This window comes from Gymnoscopelus microlampas, assembly GCF_963454915.1.
Source record: "Gymnoscopelus microlampas genome assembly, contig: SCAFFOLD_108, whole genome shotgun sequence".
Taxonomy (NCBI): domain Eukaryota; kingdom Metazoa; phylum Chordata; class Actinopteri; order Myctophiformes; family Myctophidae; genus Gymnoscopelus; species Gymnoscopelus microlampas.
Genome location: NW_028155783.1, coordinates 39,893 through 54,026, shown reverse-complemented (window position 1 = coordinate 54,026; position 14,134 = coordinate 39,893). Strand labels below are relative to the sequence as shown.

At 38.6% G+C, this 14,134-nt stretch overlaps 1 protein-coding gene across 1 annotated transcript in view; it reads left to right on the top strand.

The window, feature by feature from the left end:
- The window catches only part of LOC311041262 (alsin-like), a 72,955-nt gene that overhangs the window by 38,514 nt on the left and 20,307 nt on the right, over positions 1-14,134 (top strand). Inside the window, exons 3-6 of the mRNA XM_084086164.1 lie at positions 6,223-6,402; positions 7,629-7,674; positions 7,879-7,940; positions 9,290-9,439. Coding sequence (XP_083942290.1) covers positions 6,223-6,402; positions 7,629-7,674; positions 7,879-7,940; positions 9,290-9,439 — 438 coding nt within the window. The remainder of the gene's footprint in view (positions 1-6,222; positions 6,403-7,628; positions 7,675-7,878; positions 7,941-9,289; positions 9,440-14,134) is intronic.

The following is a 14,134-nucleotide window of genomic DNA, read 5'->3' as shown; positions in this document are numbered from 1 at the left end:
CTGGTTAAGTTATGACTTCAAAAGCCTGCATTTCGGCTCCTGTGTACTTTTTGTTTTTACGATGTATTTTCGACTATTTTCAACTGGCTGCAACTATGGAACGGATTACCGAATGTTTTTAATCTTTTTCCCCGGATTGTACGAGACCTCTATGTGTGTAATGAGGGTATCACCGTGAGGACGGTGATCACTGAAAATGTTTTGTGACTACTTGAAAAAGGTCCAAAAATGGTTAAAATTCCAGGCACTGGAGGTACCTTGTTTTGAAAAACCCCTGGCACTCAATGTGTTAAAAAATATATATATTTTTTTCAACTTTTTTTGTTTGTTTTCAATTTCAGTTTAGTTTGGATTAGTTTCTGAAGTTAGTTTGCTATTTTTGCTATTTTGGAAGATTTTTGACAAAGAGCAAAACTAAGGACATTTTCTCAGATTTGAGTTGTTTTATTAAGTTTTGTAAATACACAATACAGTTTTAGTTATCATAGGCTGTTATCCAATTCTAGTTTTAGTTATTGTGTTAGTTATATAAAAACGCTATAATAACCTTTTATCTTCCTAAACATGATTATCTGACAAAGGTCACAATCATTATAGAAAATATTGTTTGTTCATAAGCTTCAACCCGGCTCCAGTTTGCATCCTGTGTCTGTGGTGCATGCTATGATGTCAAATGTCTGACCTCTCTTTCTTTACATATCCTTGCACATGATAGGGTGTAGATTAGGATGTATGTCCTCTCCTTCTTTAAATATCCTTGCACAAACACAGAGAATAAAAGACTTACATCTAGAGTGCACATTGAGTAATAGTTTTATCTCTATGATCATCCATACAGTTTCAAGTGCATGCCCTTTATGTGAAGAAGAAGTAGACCGTTTTGCGTTGTGTCTATGGATGTAAAATGTCTCTGTGATGTATTTGATGTTTTTTAAATTGTTTGGAGAAGAGTGATCTAACACAGCCTTCATTTAGGGAGTTGGTTATAGAAAATCAGACTGTTATGGCAACTGTTAACTGTTAAATTCAGTGGTGGAATAAGTACGTACTACATAAGTAAAATTAACAATAAAGTAAAAAAATACTATAAGTAACTCTGTTACAAGTCAAAGTCCTGTATTCAAAGATGTAAGTAAAAGTACAAAAGTATTGGCATCAAAATGTACCAAAAGTACATTATTTATTTATAGAGCCGATCTACAAGCTCACAATGCGTAGTGAGCTTGTAGATTGGCTATTGTTGTAACAAAGTTCAAAATAATGCTTAACTGGTTAATATATGTTTGTTTTATCTAGATCTACAAAATAACTTGTAACTAATCGAGTAAAAAGTACAATATTTACCTCTGAGATGTAGTGGAGTAGAAGTATATAGTATTGAAAATAAAAAGTAAATACTGAAATCCCTCAAAATTGTTTTAAAGTAGTTACTGTCCATCAGTGATCACTAGTTAAATGTAATATTAGACATGGATGTTTACAATGATGCACTGTGTTGTGTGGTAAGTGAGGAGTTCAAACCATGTTTAGATTGTAGTTTACTAAGTTATTTGGTGCTTTTATTGTCCTGAAATCTTGGTTGGTTTGATTCATTTTTAAATAAAGGTCTCTCTCTCTCTCTCTCTCTCTCTCTCTCTCTCTCTCTCTCTCTCTCTCTCTCTCTCTCTCTCTCTCTCTCTCTCTCTCTATGGGCTTAAATTAGTGCCAATAATATTTTGTACTTGTAAAAATAATTTGTATTTGTAAACACATTTTGCATTTGTAAAAAAAAATATTTGTACTCGTAAAAATAATATGTACTCGTAAAAATATTTTTTGCATTCGTAATGCAAAAAATACGCCGACTGGTGTATTTCTTTTTTTGATAATTTCGGATTAAATTATGAACCTCCCCTCCAAGTCTTGTAACTCTAGCCCTTACAGTTTCTGAAAAAAAAAAAACTTGAAATCGAGTTTTTTAATTTTCCCATTAAAGTGGATGGGGAAATTGAATGCACTAATAAATTAATATCAATTAAACTATGTAACGAATTTCTTAGCAAAATACACGCGCACGATTCCCGATGAAGCCGCTTATTTTGACATATGGCATGTGGGTCCTAGTCTCACACTCAATCAAACTCTGTACACTAGGTCAGTTTTCAAAAAATCTTAACCCCGAAGGCAAATCGTGTTTTTTATGACACACATGTTTTTTAGGGGTATTAAGGTGTGCTGAATCCAAATCTGCTGTGTGTCAAGCTCAAAAATGGCCGCTAAGCCCTCAAAATGGACCATTTAAAGATGGCGGCCACCACTATGCTGAAACATAATAAAACACTATATGTTTGATTAAACTAGGTAGAAAATAGACTGAAATGTCCTTTTTTTATGTTTACATATATGGGGAATACAATGCAATATTCTGATTTAAGATAAATTGTGAAGGAACCACTTTTATATCATTTATATTGTGAAAATTGGCCTATTTAGTAATGAATAATGTTTGTTTTTTTTGGGGGGGGTTGGTAATGAATAATTGTTTTAACCCTTTAACTGCCAGAGATTATTTCTGAAAATTTCTAGCCAGTGGCAGAGATTTTTCATTGAAAAACAAAAAAGTACTTAGGAGCAGAGATGAATATTTTTTAAGTTTTAAGTTAAAAAGGAAGTGGATAGACCCCTATATCTTCGATAAATCATATATCCTTGGTCTTTGGGTCAAATTGGACAAAAAAAAAAAAAATCACTTCACGTAGATCTACACGATTGGCACGTGGCGGCTATAAATAGGTTCACGTAGATCTACGTGATTGGCATGCAATGGGTTAAGATGTATAATTGCCTTAATGTTCTGGCAGGTTTCTTGCAATTACACGCTTCAATGCACTCCATGCATACTTTCCTGCAGTTGGTTGAGACATCCCTTTGTGCAACTTCATGACGTGATCTCGCTGCATGCTTTTGGCAAAGGTGGCAGAGAAAGCAGCCGTGGCACCAACTGACCATTCAGGTGCATCCATCCCATTTCGGTCACTGGAGGAAGACCAGGATGTGGCAAGTGAGCTTGGTTCCAGACAAGAGCTTGATAGTGGGAACGCATGATGTGAAACTGCTGCATCTGAGATTGGTGGCAGAGTCTCTTGTGCACGACCTATACAAAACAACTTGACTCTTGCTTCATTGCATGTATCAACTTCAGGCACACCGTATATCTTACAGATGAATGTATCTGTTGACCTCGCTATGTCTACTGTGAGAGGGCCTTTTCCAAGCCCAATGAGACCTGTGTGATGTTGCTCGAACACCTGCCAGGCTGTTTTCTTACTGTGGACACTGAACTATGACATGCTGTCACAGCCAGTGACAGCATGGAAGGCAAGTAGTGTGTCAACTTGATCAGCAGAAAGCAACAATTCATGTACTGGAAGATACTTCGGCGCCTTTGATGTCCCTGCTTTCATGTAGAGACGCTTACATTGCATTCTGACATAGTGTAGTGCCAGAAGTAGAAGAAGCACATCTGTATCACGTGCTGACACAACTAGTGTTTCCATTTGAGCATGGATGCAATGCAAAATCAGTCGTGTGTCAGCTTCCTCATGGTCAGCACTTAGAGAAGAGACTTCAAGATCTGGATCCGATGACGAATCCTTTGGCAAACCCCCCTGATACAACTTAGATTATTAGGGCTGTGTTTAATCAGATGGTTTGAAAGCAATTGAGCAAGGTCTGCTTTATTTTCCTCAAGTGCCATGAAGCTAGACCAGTCTGGTGGAAGAGGAACTGACTCGTTCTCTATTTTACTCAACTCAACTCAACTCAAATTTTATTTATAGAGCAACCAAAGTGCTATACAACATATCAAACAACAATGTTACAATACATACGGTGCAAAAATACAATATAAAAATACAAGATACAATACAAATACAAGCGCTGATTGAAAAGCATAACACGAAAGTGAGGTAGAGACCATAGTTGTGGTGTAATAGTTTAGCTATTGTTCGAAAGCTAGAGAAAAGAAGTAGGTCTTTAGTAGCGATACGACATATTGGTCGGTGGCGCTGCTTGCGTTTAATCCTTGTGCCTGCTTTGATCGTTTCCTCTTGATACCTGTCAAAGACTTCATCAATCCTCTGGCAGTTTTCTCCCATTCTAAACACAGCTCCAGCAAACATGTTGGCATATTCACCAAATGTTCCAGGTTGCTTTCCTAGTGCCATTACGAGTGCTTGGCCATCAATGAGCAGTCAGCTGGAATCATCAAGTGTAACTTTTGCAGGGGTTTGGACTTGTTCTGTCAGTATGTTTACTAGCACAGATTTGTTTGTGGAATGTAGACTACCATTAGTTGTGGCCAAAGGTAGTGGGATGGTCATGAGTTCATGTGTAAGGATGTTTTCAAGGTTTACCTGGCGCCCTGCTCTGTAAGCTGTAATCCTTTGTAGAATGTTCCTATCCACTTTGATAGTGTTTTGCTTTCCCTTAGAAAGTTGCACAACTTCATATAAAGAGGCAAATGTCTTGGCCTTATTCTTTCGAATAGGTGGATTCAGAGCCAGGTGCTGGTCACTATCTGGAGGCTCACACAGACGTTTCTCGACAAAGACTTTCATTTGTACTTGTCCAAGTTCTTCTGCATTAAGCAGAGATTCCTGAATCTCAGATGTGACTACATCCTTGTTGATCATGTTTTTCAATGTGTCGCCACCATCTTGAAACACACCATACTGTTTCAATGACACAACTATTCTGCCTTCATCAGAGTCGTCTTTTGCTTTATTTTGTGCACTCATTGTGTGTGTACTAATCATCTTCATTGCCTGATGTCATTCCTAGCAAAGCTGTTGTCTGAGAAACTATGTGTGTCCTCAGATGATATGACAATGTCCATCTACTCAGTGCAAACCCTATTCTGGTAATACCTACTAAGCCTCCACTCTTCTTTCCTGTAGCATTTAGCCATTCTCTACTTTGGTCCGCTGAACAAGGTGTTTGCGGCTGATATTTGAGTTAAGCCATCACTTTATACCACAGGCTTGCAATATGCTCTTTCAGCAGTTTCTTCACAAGTATTATGGAGTTGGTTACCTTTATATAATGACACATTTATGTACATCATTATTACATATGAGTATCGGATATTGGTGAATAATATTCACCAATAAATGACAATTTTCACAATATATATGAGTTTTAAGCAGTTTCCTCACACTTGATTTCAATTCAAAATATTTAATTGGATTCCTCATAAATGGAAAAAAAAAGAAAAAAAAGAAAATCAATCGATTTTCTACCTTGTTTAGTCAAAAGGATGCTTTGTAATATATTCCAGCATAGTGGCGGCCGCCATCTTTAAATGGTCCATTTTGAGGGCTTAGCGGACATTTTTGAGCTTGACACACAGCAAATATGGATTCAGCACACCTTAATACCCCTTAAAAACATGTGTGTCATAAATTAACACGATTTGCCTTCAGCACTTTAAATAAGCACGTTTTCTGAAATCCTGCCTAGTCTACTGCAGCCGCACTGAGGCCCCCAGACATGACCTGTTTGCTTTCTAAACTCGATCTAGCCTTTGATTGCCTTTCAATATAACCATATTTGATAGACATAGGTATCACCTACATGTTACTGATTATAGGGAATGTTATATTATTGTAATCCGTTGTTTATTTCCTGAGCAATGGAATTATATTGCAGTTAAAACTCTTGGGGTTGCACCATGGCAACCCCGTTTGCCATGTTGCCATGGAGACCTATGGAGCTTTATGATTGGGTAGTGGAAAAGGCCTCACGTGATTGGCTCAGACCCGGAAGTGCAGAGTGCCAAAAATAAAGTTTTGCAATCCGTAGAACAGATCTTCGAGCGAGCAAGCTGTTGTTTTTTTCTGGTCACAATGTTCATTGTAAATGTAATTCTACAATTACAACACACATTTTTATCTTACGAATACAAAACTTTGTTTTACGAAGACAAATATATTATTTACGAATACAAATATTTTAATTACGAATAAAAATATTTTATTTACGAAGACAAATATTTTATTTACGAGTACATATTATTTTTACGAGTACAAATATTTTTTTTACAAATGCAAAATGTGTTTACAAATACAAATTATTTTTACAAGTACAAAATATTATTGCCACTAATTTAATCCCATACCTCTCTCTCTCTCTCTCTCTCTCTCTCTCTCTCTCTCTCTCTCTCTCTCTCTCTCATATTAACAGGTGTGTGGTGGTCAGTAGTTCCAGTCTTCTCCACCAGGTGGTGTTGTCTCGTCTCTACTCACCTCTGTTCACTCTGTACTGCCTGGAAGAGGAGAGAGGAGAGGCTGCCTATTGGCACACAGTCATGTCACTCAACAAGCAGCCCGACCAATCACTGTTCAGCTTCCTCCAAGTGCACCAGTGAGTGGGGGATGTGCACACGCGCGCGCACACACACACACACACACACACACACACACACACACACACACACACACACACACACACACACACACATATTTTTATTAATGTGCTCAAATTTCATTTCCCAATGAATTGTCTCAGACCTGAATCAATTAGTGAACATGAAATTGTCGTTGAAGCTTGATTCTAGACAGTTTTTTTCTGGGGGGATTCTAGACTATCGATGTTCTATTTAGCTGTTGTATTTACAACATGAGATGTTCTAGTTTGGTTGTATTATATATAATATTTAAAACATTTGATTTGGCATAAATAAATACACATGAACATTGACCTATTATAGAGGCTATTTTACATGGATATAAATACAGGTTGTGTGTGCATAGAGGGAAGTAGCCCTAGTTCCTGTGGCTTTGGGTGTGTGTTGATATTGTGACTTGTTCTTTGGTCTGAGTCTTCAAAAAAAACACTGATCTATTTAACACACTCACACAGACATGGCTTAGTTGGATGCTTGATTCGAATTGGTCAATCAATGAATGCAGCAGTCTGTTATTGTTCAATAATGACCTCTGCTCTCAGTAACAGACCGCGCAGACAACACACCTGAACCTAATTAATTAATCAATCCATAGCGCTTGTTTTTTGCTGTGTTCAACCAGGCAGCAATGTAAGCAAACACACAATGACATGTTAAAGCTAAATACTGCAGTGTCTCAAAGGAGGCCTACTAACAGAATATTGATTCATATTTGATCAACACTTCCTACTCGAGTTGTGTTGTACGGAATGCATAATCTTTGTTTACTGTAAGCAATTCAGTCATTTTAAAATCCATTGAAATCGTTTTGTTTAATGTTGTGTCAATGTATGCATTACTTTATTAAGTAGCCGCGTAATAAGCAGGATAAAGAAACAGAGAGCAGCTCATTGTATAGAAATAAACTCCTTCAAATAAATCCGTTAAATAAGGACCCGTCTGCTTCATGTCAGGGTCTAATCATCTTGTCAGGGTTTATTTCTCAGCAATGACCTGCTCACCTTTCATTAAAACTAGCTTAACAACGTTCAACCTGGCAACCCGATTTTGGACATGTCAGAATAGTCTTTTTTTGTTTTTTGCTGTTTTGCATACGTGTTGTGAGCTTGTAGATCGCTATTTTCTTACTTAAATGGTTAAACAAGTCCGTTGTTATTGCTGTTGTGTTTGTTTTGTGTGACAGGAAGTTCTGGCCGGTGTCCATGTCTGTCCTTGGAGAGAAGATACAGGTGAGATCATTGATATTATAGTAGATCATATTGAGATTATATTACATCCATTCATCCCTTCAGTCATCTAGCTATCACTCATACACCCTGTCTAATGGAAGTGTGTGTGTGTGTGTGTGTGTGTGTGTGTGTGTGTGTGTGTGTGTGTGTGTGTGTGTGTGTGTGTGTGTGCGTGTGCGTGCGTGCGCGTGCGTGTTCTCTCAGATTGTGTCCAGCAGTAAAGATGTGTGTTATGTATCAGCTGTGGAGTCATTGCAACAGATCAGGTACAGTAGATGTTATTACCAGGGCTTTTTGTGTTATCCTTTTAGCATAACTTTGACTGTACTACATGTACTGTTAACAATCTCATTAATGAAGTATTCAATCAATCAATCAAAACATTGAAATGAATTTAAAATTCAGAATTGCTGATGCTATTACCTTAAAATGTGGAATGAATGTAGTTGATGTTGTTTTGTTTTTTTGTTTTAAAAAATATATTTTTGCGAGGGCTTTTTATGCCTTTATTTAAAGAGGGAAAGAGAAAGTAGGCTGACAGGAAATGGGGAGAGAGATGGGGGGGGGGGGGTGACACACAGCAAAGGTTGTCGGGAACGGGAGTCGAACCCGCGTCACGCTGTCAGGCTGGCATTGCAGCGAACCCGCGTCACGCTGTCAGGCTGGCATTGCAGCCTAGGTTGCCTGGACCGTCACGCTAGTGCCCAGGCCTGCTGTTTTGTTTTTCACCCCCTTTTCCCCCCCAATGTAGTTGGTATGTCTCCCCACTAACATTTCTGTATGTTATGTTATGCTGTTGTATCCTATTGGTTCACCTCCCTGTGAGGAGCCCCACCGGTCTTGGGTTGAAATGTGGAATGGATTTTCATGCACGTATCAATTTGTTAAAAAAAAGTCCATTTGTTTGAGTCATTCTTGGGCAGACTTAACAATAGACACTACATAATGTCTGCAGACAACACACCTGAACCTAATTAATTAATCAATCGCAGTGCTTGTTTCTTGCTGTGTTGAACCAGGCAGCTAAATAGTACATTGAGACTTGAAACAATAGACGCTTGCATTCATTGAAGAACAGAATGTCCACTCCAGGTTTGGTGTTTCAACTTAAAGGTGTTTGGTTCATTTGTCTTCCTTGTTTACAAAGATGCATGAATAAAAAGAACACTAAACTAAACTAAACTAGTAATAACATAAAAGATGGCGAAACAAATCTCCTGCACGTGAGGCCTAAAGAGACCTGCGGGAGGTTTAGCATACTACAGCCATTAGTAGACACAGATCACTCAATACAAAATGGGCAATAAATAACTAAAATAATATTCATAAACTGAAGAATTGTGTCCTACAGGATTAACTTTTTAAAAGGTGGAATGAATGTAGTTTTATAGGAAAATAAACTACAAAATCAGCCGAGGGTTTTATGTTCCTTTCAAGCAAGTTTCTGAAAGGACAGCAGAAAAAAATGTAAATCAATATTTCAATTTAATACAAACCTGTTTTTTCTCCTACTTCTTATTGCTCTGTCCCTGTTCTCTTTCCCTCATATCTCTCTCTCTCTCTCTCTCTCTCTCTCTCTCTCTCTCTCTCTCTCTCTCTCTCTCTCTCTCTCCAGCACTACATTCACTCCATCAGACAAGCTGCTAGTGATCCAGAGGTCATTCGAGGAGTTGACCCAGGAAGTACAAGCTCTGCTGTCACATGACTTCCTGTGGTCCATGGACGACCTCTTCCCTCTCTTCCTCTATGTGGTGCTGAGGGCCAGGTACACGCACGCACACGCGCACACACACACACACACACACACACACACACACACACACACACACACAAACACACACACACACACACACACACACACACACACACACACACACACACACACACACACACACACACACACACACACACACACACACACACACACCATCCATCCATCCATCCATCCATCCATCCATCCATCCAATATTAAACTTGTGGGTGGGTGGATGCTAGAGACAGGACGGAAAATTACATGTCACAATTATTGGCAAAAATAATTGTGATTAATGATATTATCAACCCGGTCTCCCCCCAAACACGTACAAATAGCACGGATTCGCCAAAATAAATCCGTGCATAGATTACTAGAAACTCCGAAACTCCGTGCATAGGAGACCCATTATCCCCTCCATTAACTTCAATGCGAGACGCAGACAGTCACGTGACTCTCTACGCTCTCCCCACCACGTATGAATAACACGGATTCAATTCCGTAAATACACAACTAGAAAGGTCCGGTACTACCCCCCCAACCGCATTGCCGGACCGCTGGCGGTCCGGGCACCTAGGCTCCAAAGCAGCCTGTCAGCGTTTGTGAACGGCGCTCTCTCACAAATGCAAAATATAAGCTTGCCCCAAATATGAACTAGGTGTCCGAAGTATTTGTGCAATATATTAGTCCACGTTTTTCAATAAAGAAGTGTTTTAATCCCGTCTGTGGCCGAACGCCATTCCCCCCCCCCGTTTACTTTCTGTTTACATTGAGTGTAATTTCGGCTTTCACCGGATGCGCCCCGTCTCAGAATCGGCCACAGACGGAATTAAAACACTTTTTAATTGAAAAATATGGATTTATACATTGCACAAATTCTCCGGACACCTAGATAACATTTGGGGCAAGCGGTTAAGCACCTTATATTTTACATTTGTACATGTTTGGAGAATTACGGGCTTTACTGGTGACATTGCTCTCCCCATCACGGTGAAATAACATGGATTTCAATTCCGTAAATACACGACTAGATCCGGGCACCTAGGCTCCAAAGCAGCCTGACAACGTTTGTGAACGGTGCTCTCTCACAAATGAAAAATATAAGCTTGCCCCAAATATTAACTAGGTGTCCGAAGTATTTGTGCAATATATTAGTCCACGTTTTTCAATAAAGAAGTGTTTTAATCCCGTCTGTGGCCGAACGCCATTTCCCCCCCCCGTTTACTTTCTGTTTACACTGAGTGTAATTTTGGCTTTCACCGGATGCGCCCCGTCTCAGAATCGGCCACAGACGGAATTAAAACACTTTTTAATTGAAAAATATGGATTTATACATTGCACAAATTCTCCGGACACCTAGATAACATTTGGGGCAAGCGGTTAAGCACCTTATATTTTACATTTGTACATGTTTGGAGAATTACGGGCTTTACTGGTGACATTGCAGGGCAAACTGTGGGGGTTATAAAAAAAATAGCACGGACCCATTATCCCCTCCATTAACTTCGATAGCGCGTATGCAAATTAGCCATGTGGTCTTACCAAAATTTTAAGACAAAAATTGTACATAAGTACGACTTAAGTTAAATTTTGAGGTATTTCTTGTACTTTTTTGGAGTATTCCCAATTTTCAGTACTTTTACTTCTACTCCACTACATGTCAGAAGCAAATATTATACTTTTATATATATTATATTATACTAATATATATATATAAATATTATACTGTTAAAACTACAAGTTACTTTGTAGATTTGGATTATTATTATTATTATTATAGAACATACATTAACCACTTCAGCATACATTTCAGCCATTTAAAAATAGCAGATCTACAAGCTGACCATGAGCTTGTAGATCTGCAATTTTCAAAGGATTTGTTTACATTTGCTAGTTCATTTTAAAAGGTGTAAACTGAACTTTGAACTACACCGTGCGTATTCTATTCTAATAATAATTATTATTAATATCAACCAAAAATATTATTTTAATTTTCACTTTCTTTAGCTCTGGTCTGGTAAACCGAAATCTGGTGGTGGTCAGGCCATCGCATTTATTTATGAATTATCATATCATTTGTGCCAATGCGTTGTAGGCTCTTATTGATTTCAAAATAAAAAAGTGAATCTAATAAAGTTTAGTAGCGCGTCGCAGAAGTGGATCCGGTTTGGAACGAACCGGAAGCAGTGCTGTCGCCTGAAAAATCGCTTCAAGCCTTCAACTCGCTTGCCCTCTTTTGCGGGATACGTAGGTATGATTATAATATTTTTTTGTAACGAAATCACGGTATCAATGGAATTATTGTTGTTGTGTCAGTGTTATAATTGTTTTGCATCACGTTACATGATGTGTTGGAATCATTGCATTGTCCTCGTAACATCTTATATGAATGAGGTTAGCTTAGCTTAGCATATTAGCTGCCTGCTAGCTAACGTGGACCTAGCAGTAGATGTAAAAGTTACCTGTTTTCTTAATGTGCAATTTGTTTTAATAAGTAGCAAATCTTGGTGCGACATGTTGTACGACTGTAGAGCAGGGGTCATCAACGTTTTCAGGCCAAGGACCCCCTAGCTGAGAGAGATATGAAGCAGGGACCCCCTCTATATTGAATTACATTTTCCCTCGACACATATGTCCCAGTGTCAAAAATAGCATATCTACAAGTTCACAGAGCTTGTAGATCTGCTATTTTTGGTTAAGTTCTCCCCAGAATAGGGATGCTAGGGTTCAAGTGATTAATGTAAAAAAGAAAAATCATACCACACAAAGATTTTGCGGTCCCCCTGTAGTAACTCTGAGGACCCCCCTAGGGGTCCCGGACCCCCTGTTGAAGACCCTGTAGACTCTACAGGGTCTTATTTACGTATCTAATATAGTGTGTGTTTTTTTTGGTTGCTCTAAAACACACACTTTATATTAGATAAGTAAATACAAAATTAGTAAAAGCGAAATACATTGTAAAGCTGTTCTGCATCAGGGGTCTTCAACGTTTTCAGGCCAAAGACCCCTAGCTGAGAGAGATATGAAGCAGGGACCCCCTCTATATTGTATTAAAAAAAAGTTTTACTTGGTCTTCTCCATTTCCCCTCGACACATATATCCCAGTGTCAAAAATAGCAGATCTACAAGCTCACAGAGCTTGTAGATCTGCTATTTTTGGCTTAAGTTCTCCCCAGAATAGGGATGCTAGGGTTCAAGTGATAGAAAGAAAAATCATACCACACAGAGATTTCACGGCCCCCCCGTAGTAACTCTGAGGACCCCTTAGGGGTCCCGGACCCCCTGTTGAAGACCCCCGATCTAATATTAAAGCTGCACTATGTAACTTTCCTTTTCAACCCCAGATTTTAACCAGGTTTCCTGTGCAAGTGCTGACATTGGACTAGAGCCTGCCTGCTTGCTCAGGGGATACATTGAATCCTGAACATCAGGTACAAATGTGTCAGATCCTCTGAAGTTCATAATCACAACACCAGAGGCAGCTCCACTGATCATGTTCAACCCAGAATTGGCACAAACAAGGAAATGAACTCGTTCTCATGCTATGCAACAACAATGTGGAATGCCCTACCAAAAGGAGTAAAGGAGTGTAAAACCCTACTCACTTTCAAAACTGTCCAAAAAAATACCTTCAGGAGGCTGCAATTCCAAACTGGCCCCGTCAATGTCAAAGTTTTAACCTAACCCCCAATTGTAGAATTGATATTGTATTAACGCATTACTATACAGATACGATAAAATTACATTTTATTCATTAAAAAAAGTTATATAGTGCTGCGTTAAGTAATGCTTTTTCACCTTTTCCCACTAGAGAAACAGTCATGCCGTCAAACAAAACCGTTTGCCCCCACTGCAAAGCCACAATGCCATGTGGCACAAGGTTGTGCAAACAGGTAGGTCATATATAATAGCCTTTAGCCTACAGTCCTGATTAACAGTCAATCCCCATTTTCATACATTATATCCAGAGTCATTAAGTTCAAGTTCAAATGAACTGCATTGGCATTAAATTGTCGACAGAGCAATACAGTGACAAGAGTTTTGCTTTGTTACACTAGGCATTGTCATTAGTGTTTTTTCAAAACATTTCTCAACTGATGGCTAGGTACCTGTTGAAATAGAAATTGACTCTAATTTGTTTAAATTACATCCTATTATGGCTAAAATTGGATATTGAGTCTGTTAGTATTCAACTGTGGTCACTCAGGTGATTGAAATTATCCATATTTTGTTTTAGGAATACAGAAAAATGGCAGCATCTCCACTAGCATCGTATTAATGACAGCTTATGGCATAATGTCTGGCTAGATAATGGACAATTTCTACCACGCTACCTTTAATATGATTAAAAAATGTGGTGTATTAACTTAACAGCATATTTTGTGTGTATAAAGTTAATTTTAATTTAGACTCCAAGTTTACTTTCATAGAAGTCTCGAAAGAAAGTATCACAGCTAAGTTAGAACCCATTTGTATTTTTATTATGCCTCATAGCTGTCTCTCATCCTTGCTCTCTCTCACTTACACCCACTTACAGTGTGGGAAGCTCTTGGCCCGTAAGCTTAGGCACACCAAAGCCCTTGAAAACATACGAAAGAAGTCCAAAGTGTGGGCAAAGAACACAATCGACCATGGAAACCAGTCCAAGGTTGTGGACCGTTCGATTGTACAGGTAAAAAACATTTTGTTTTTCTAGTTTTGTCAGTC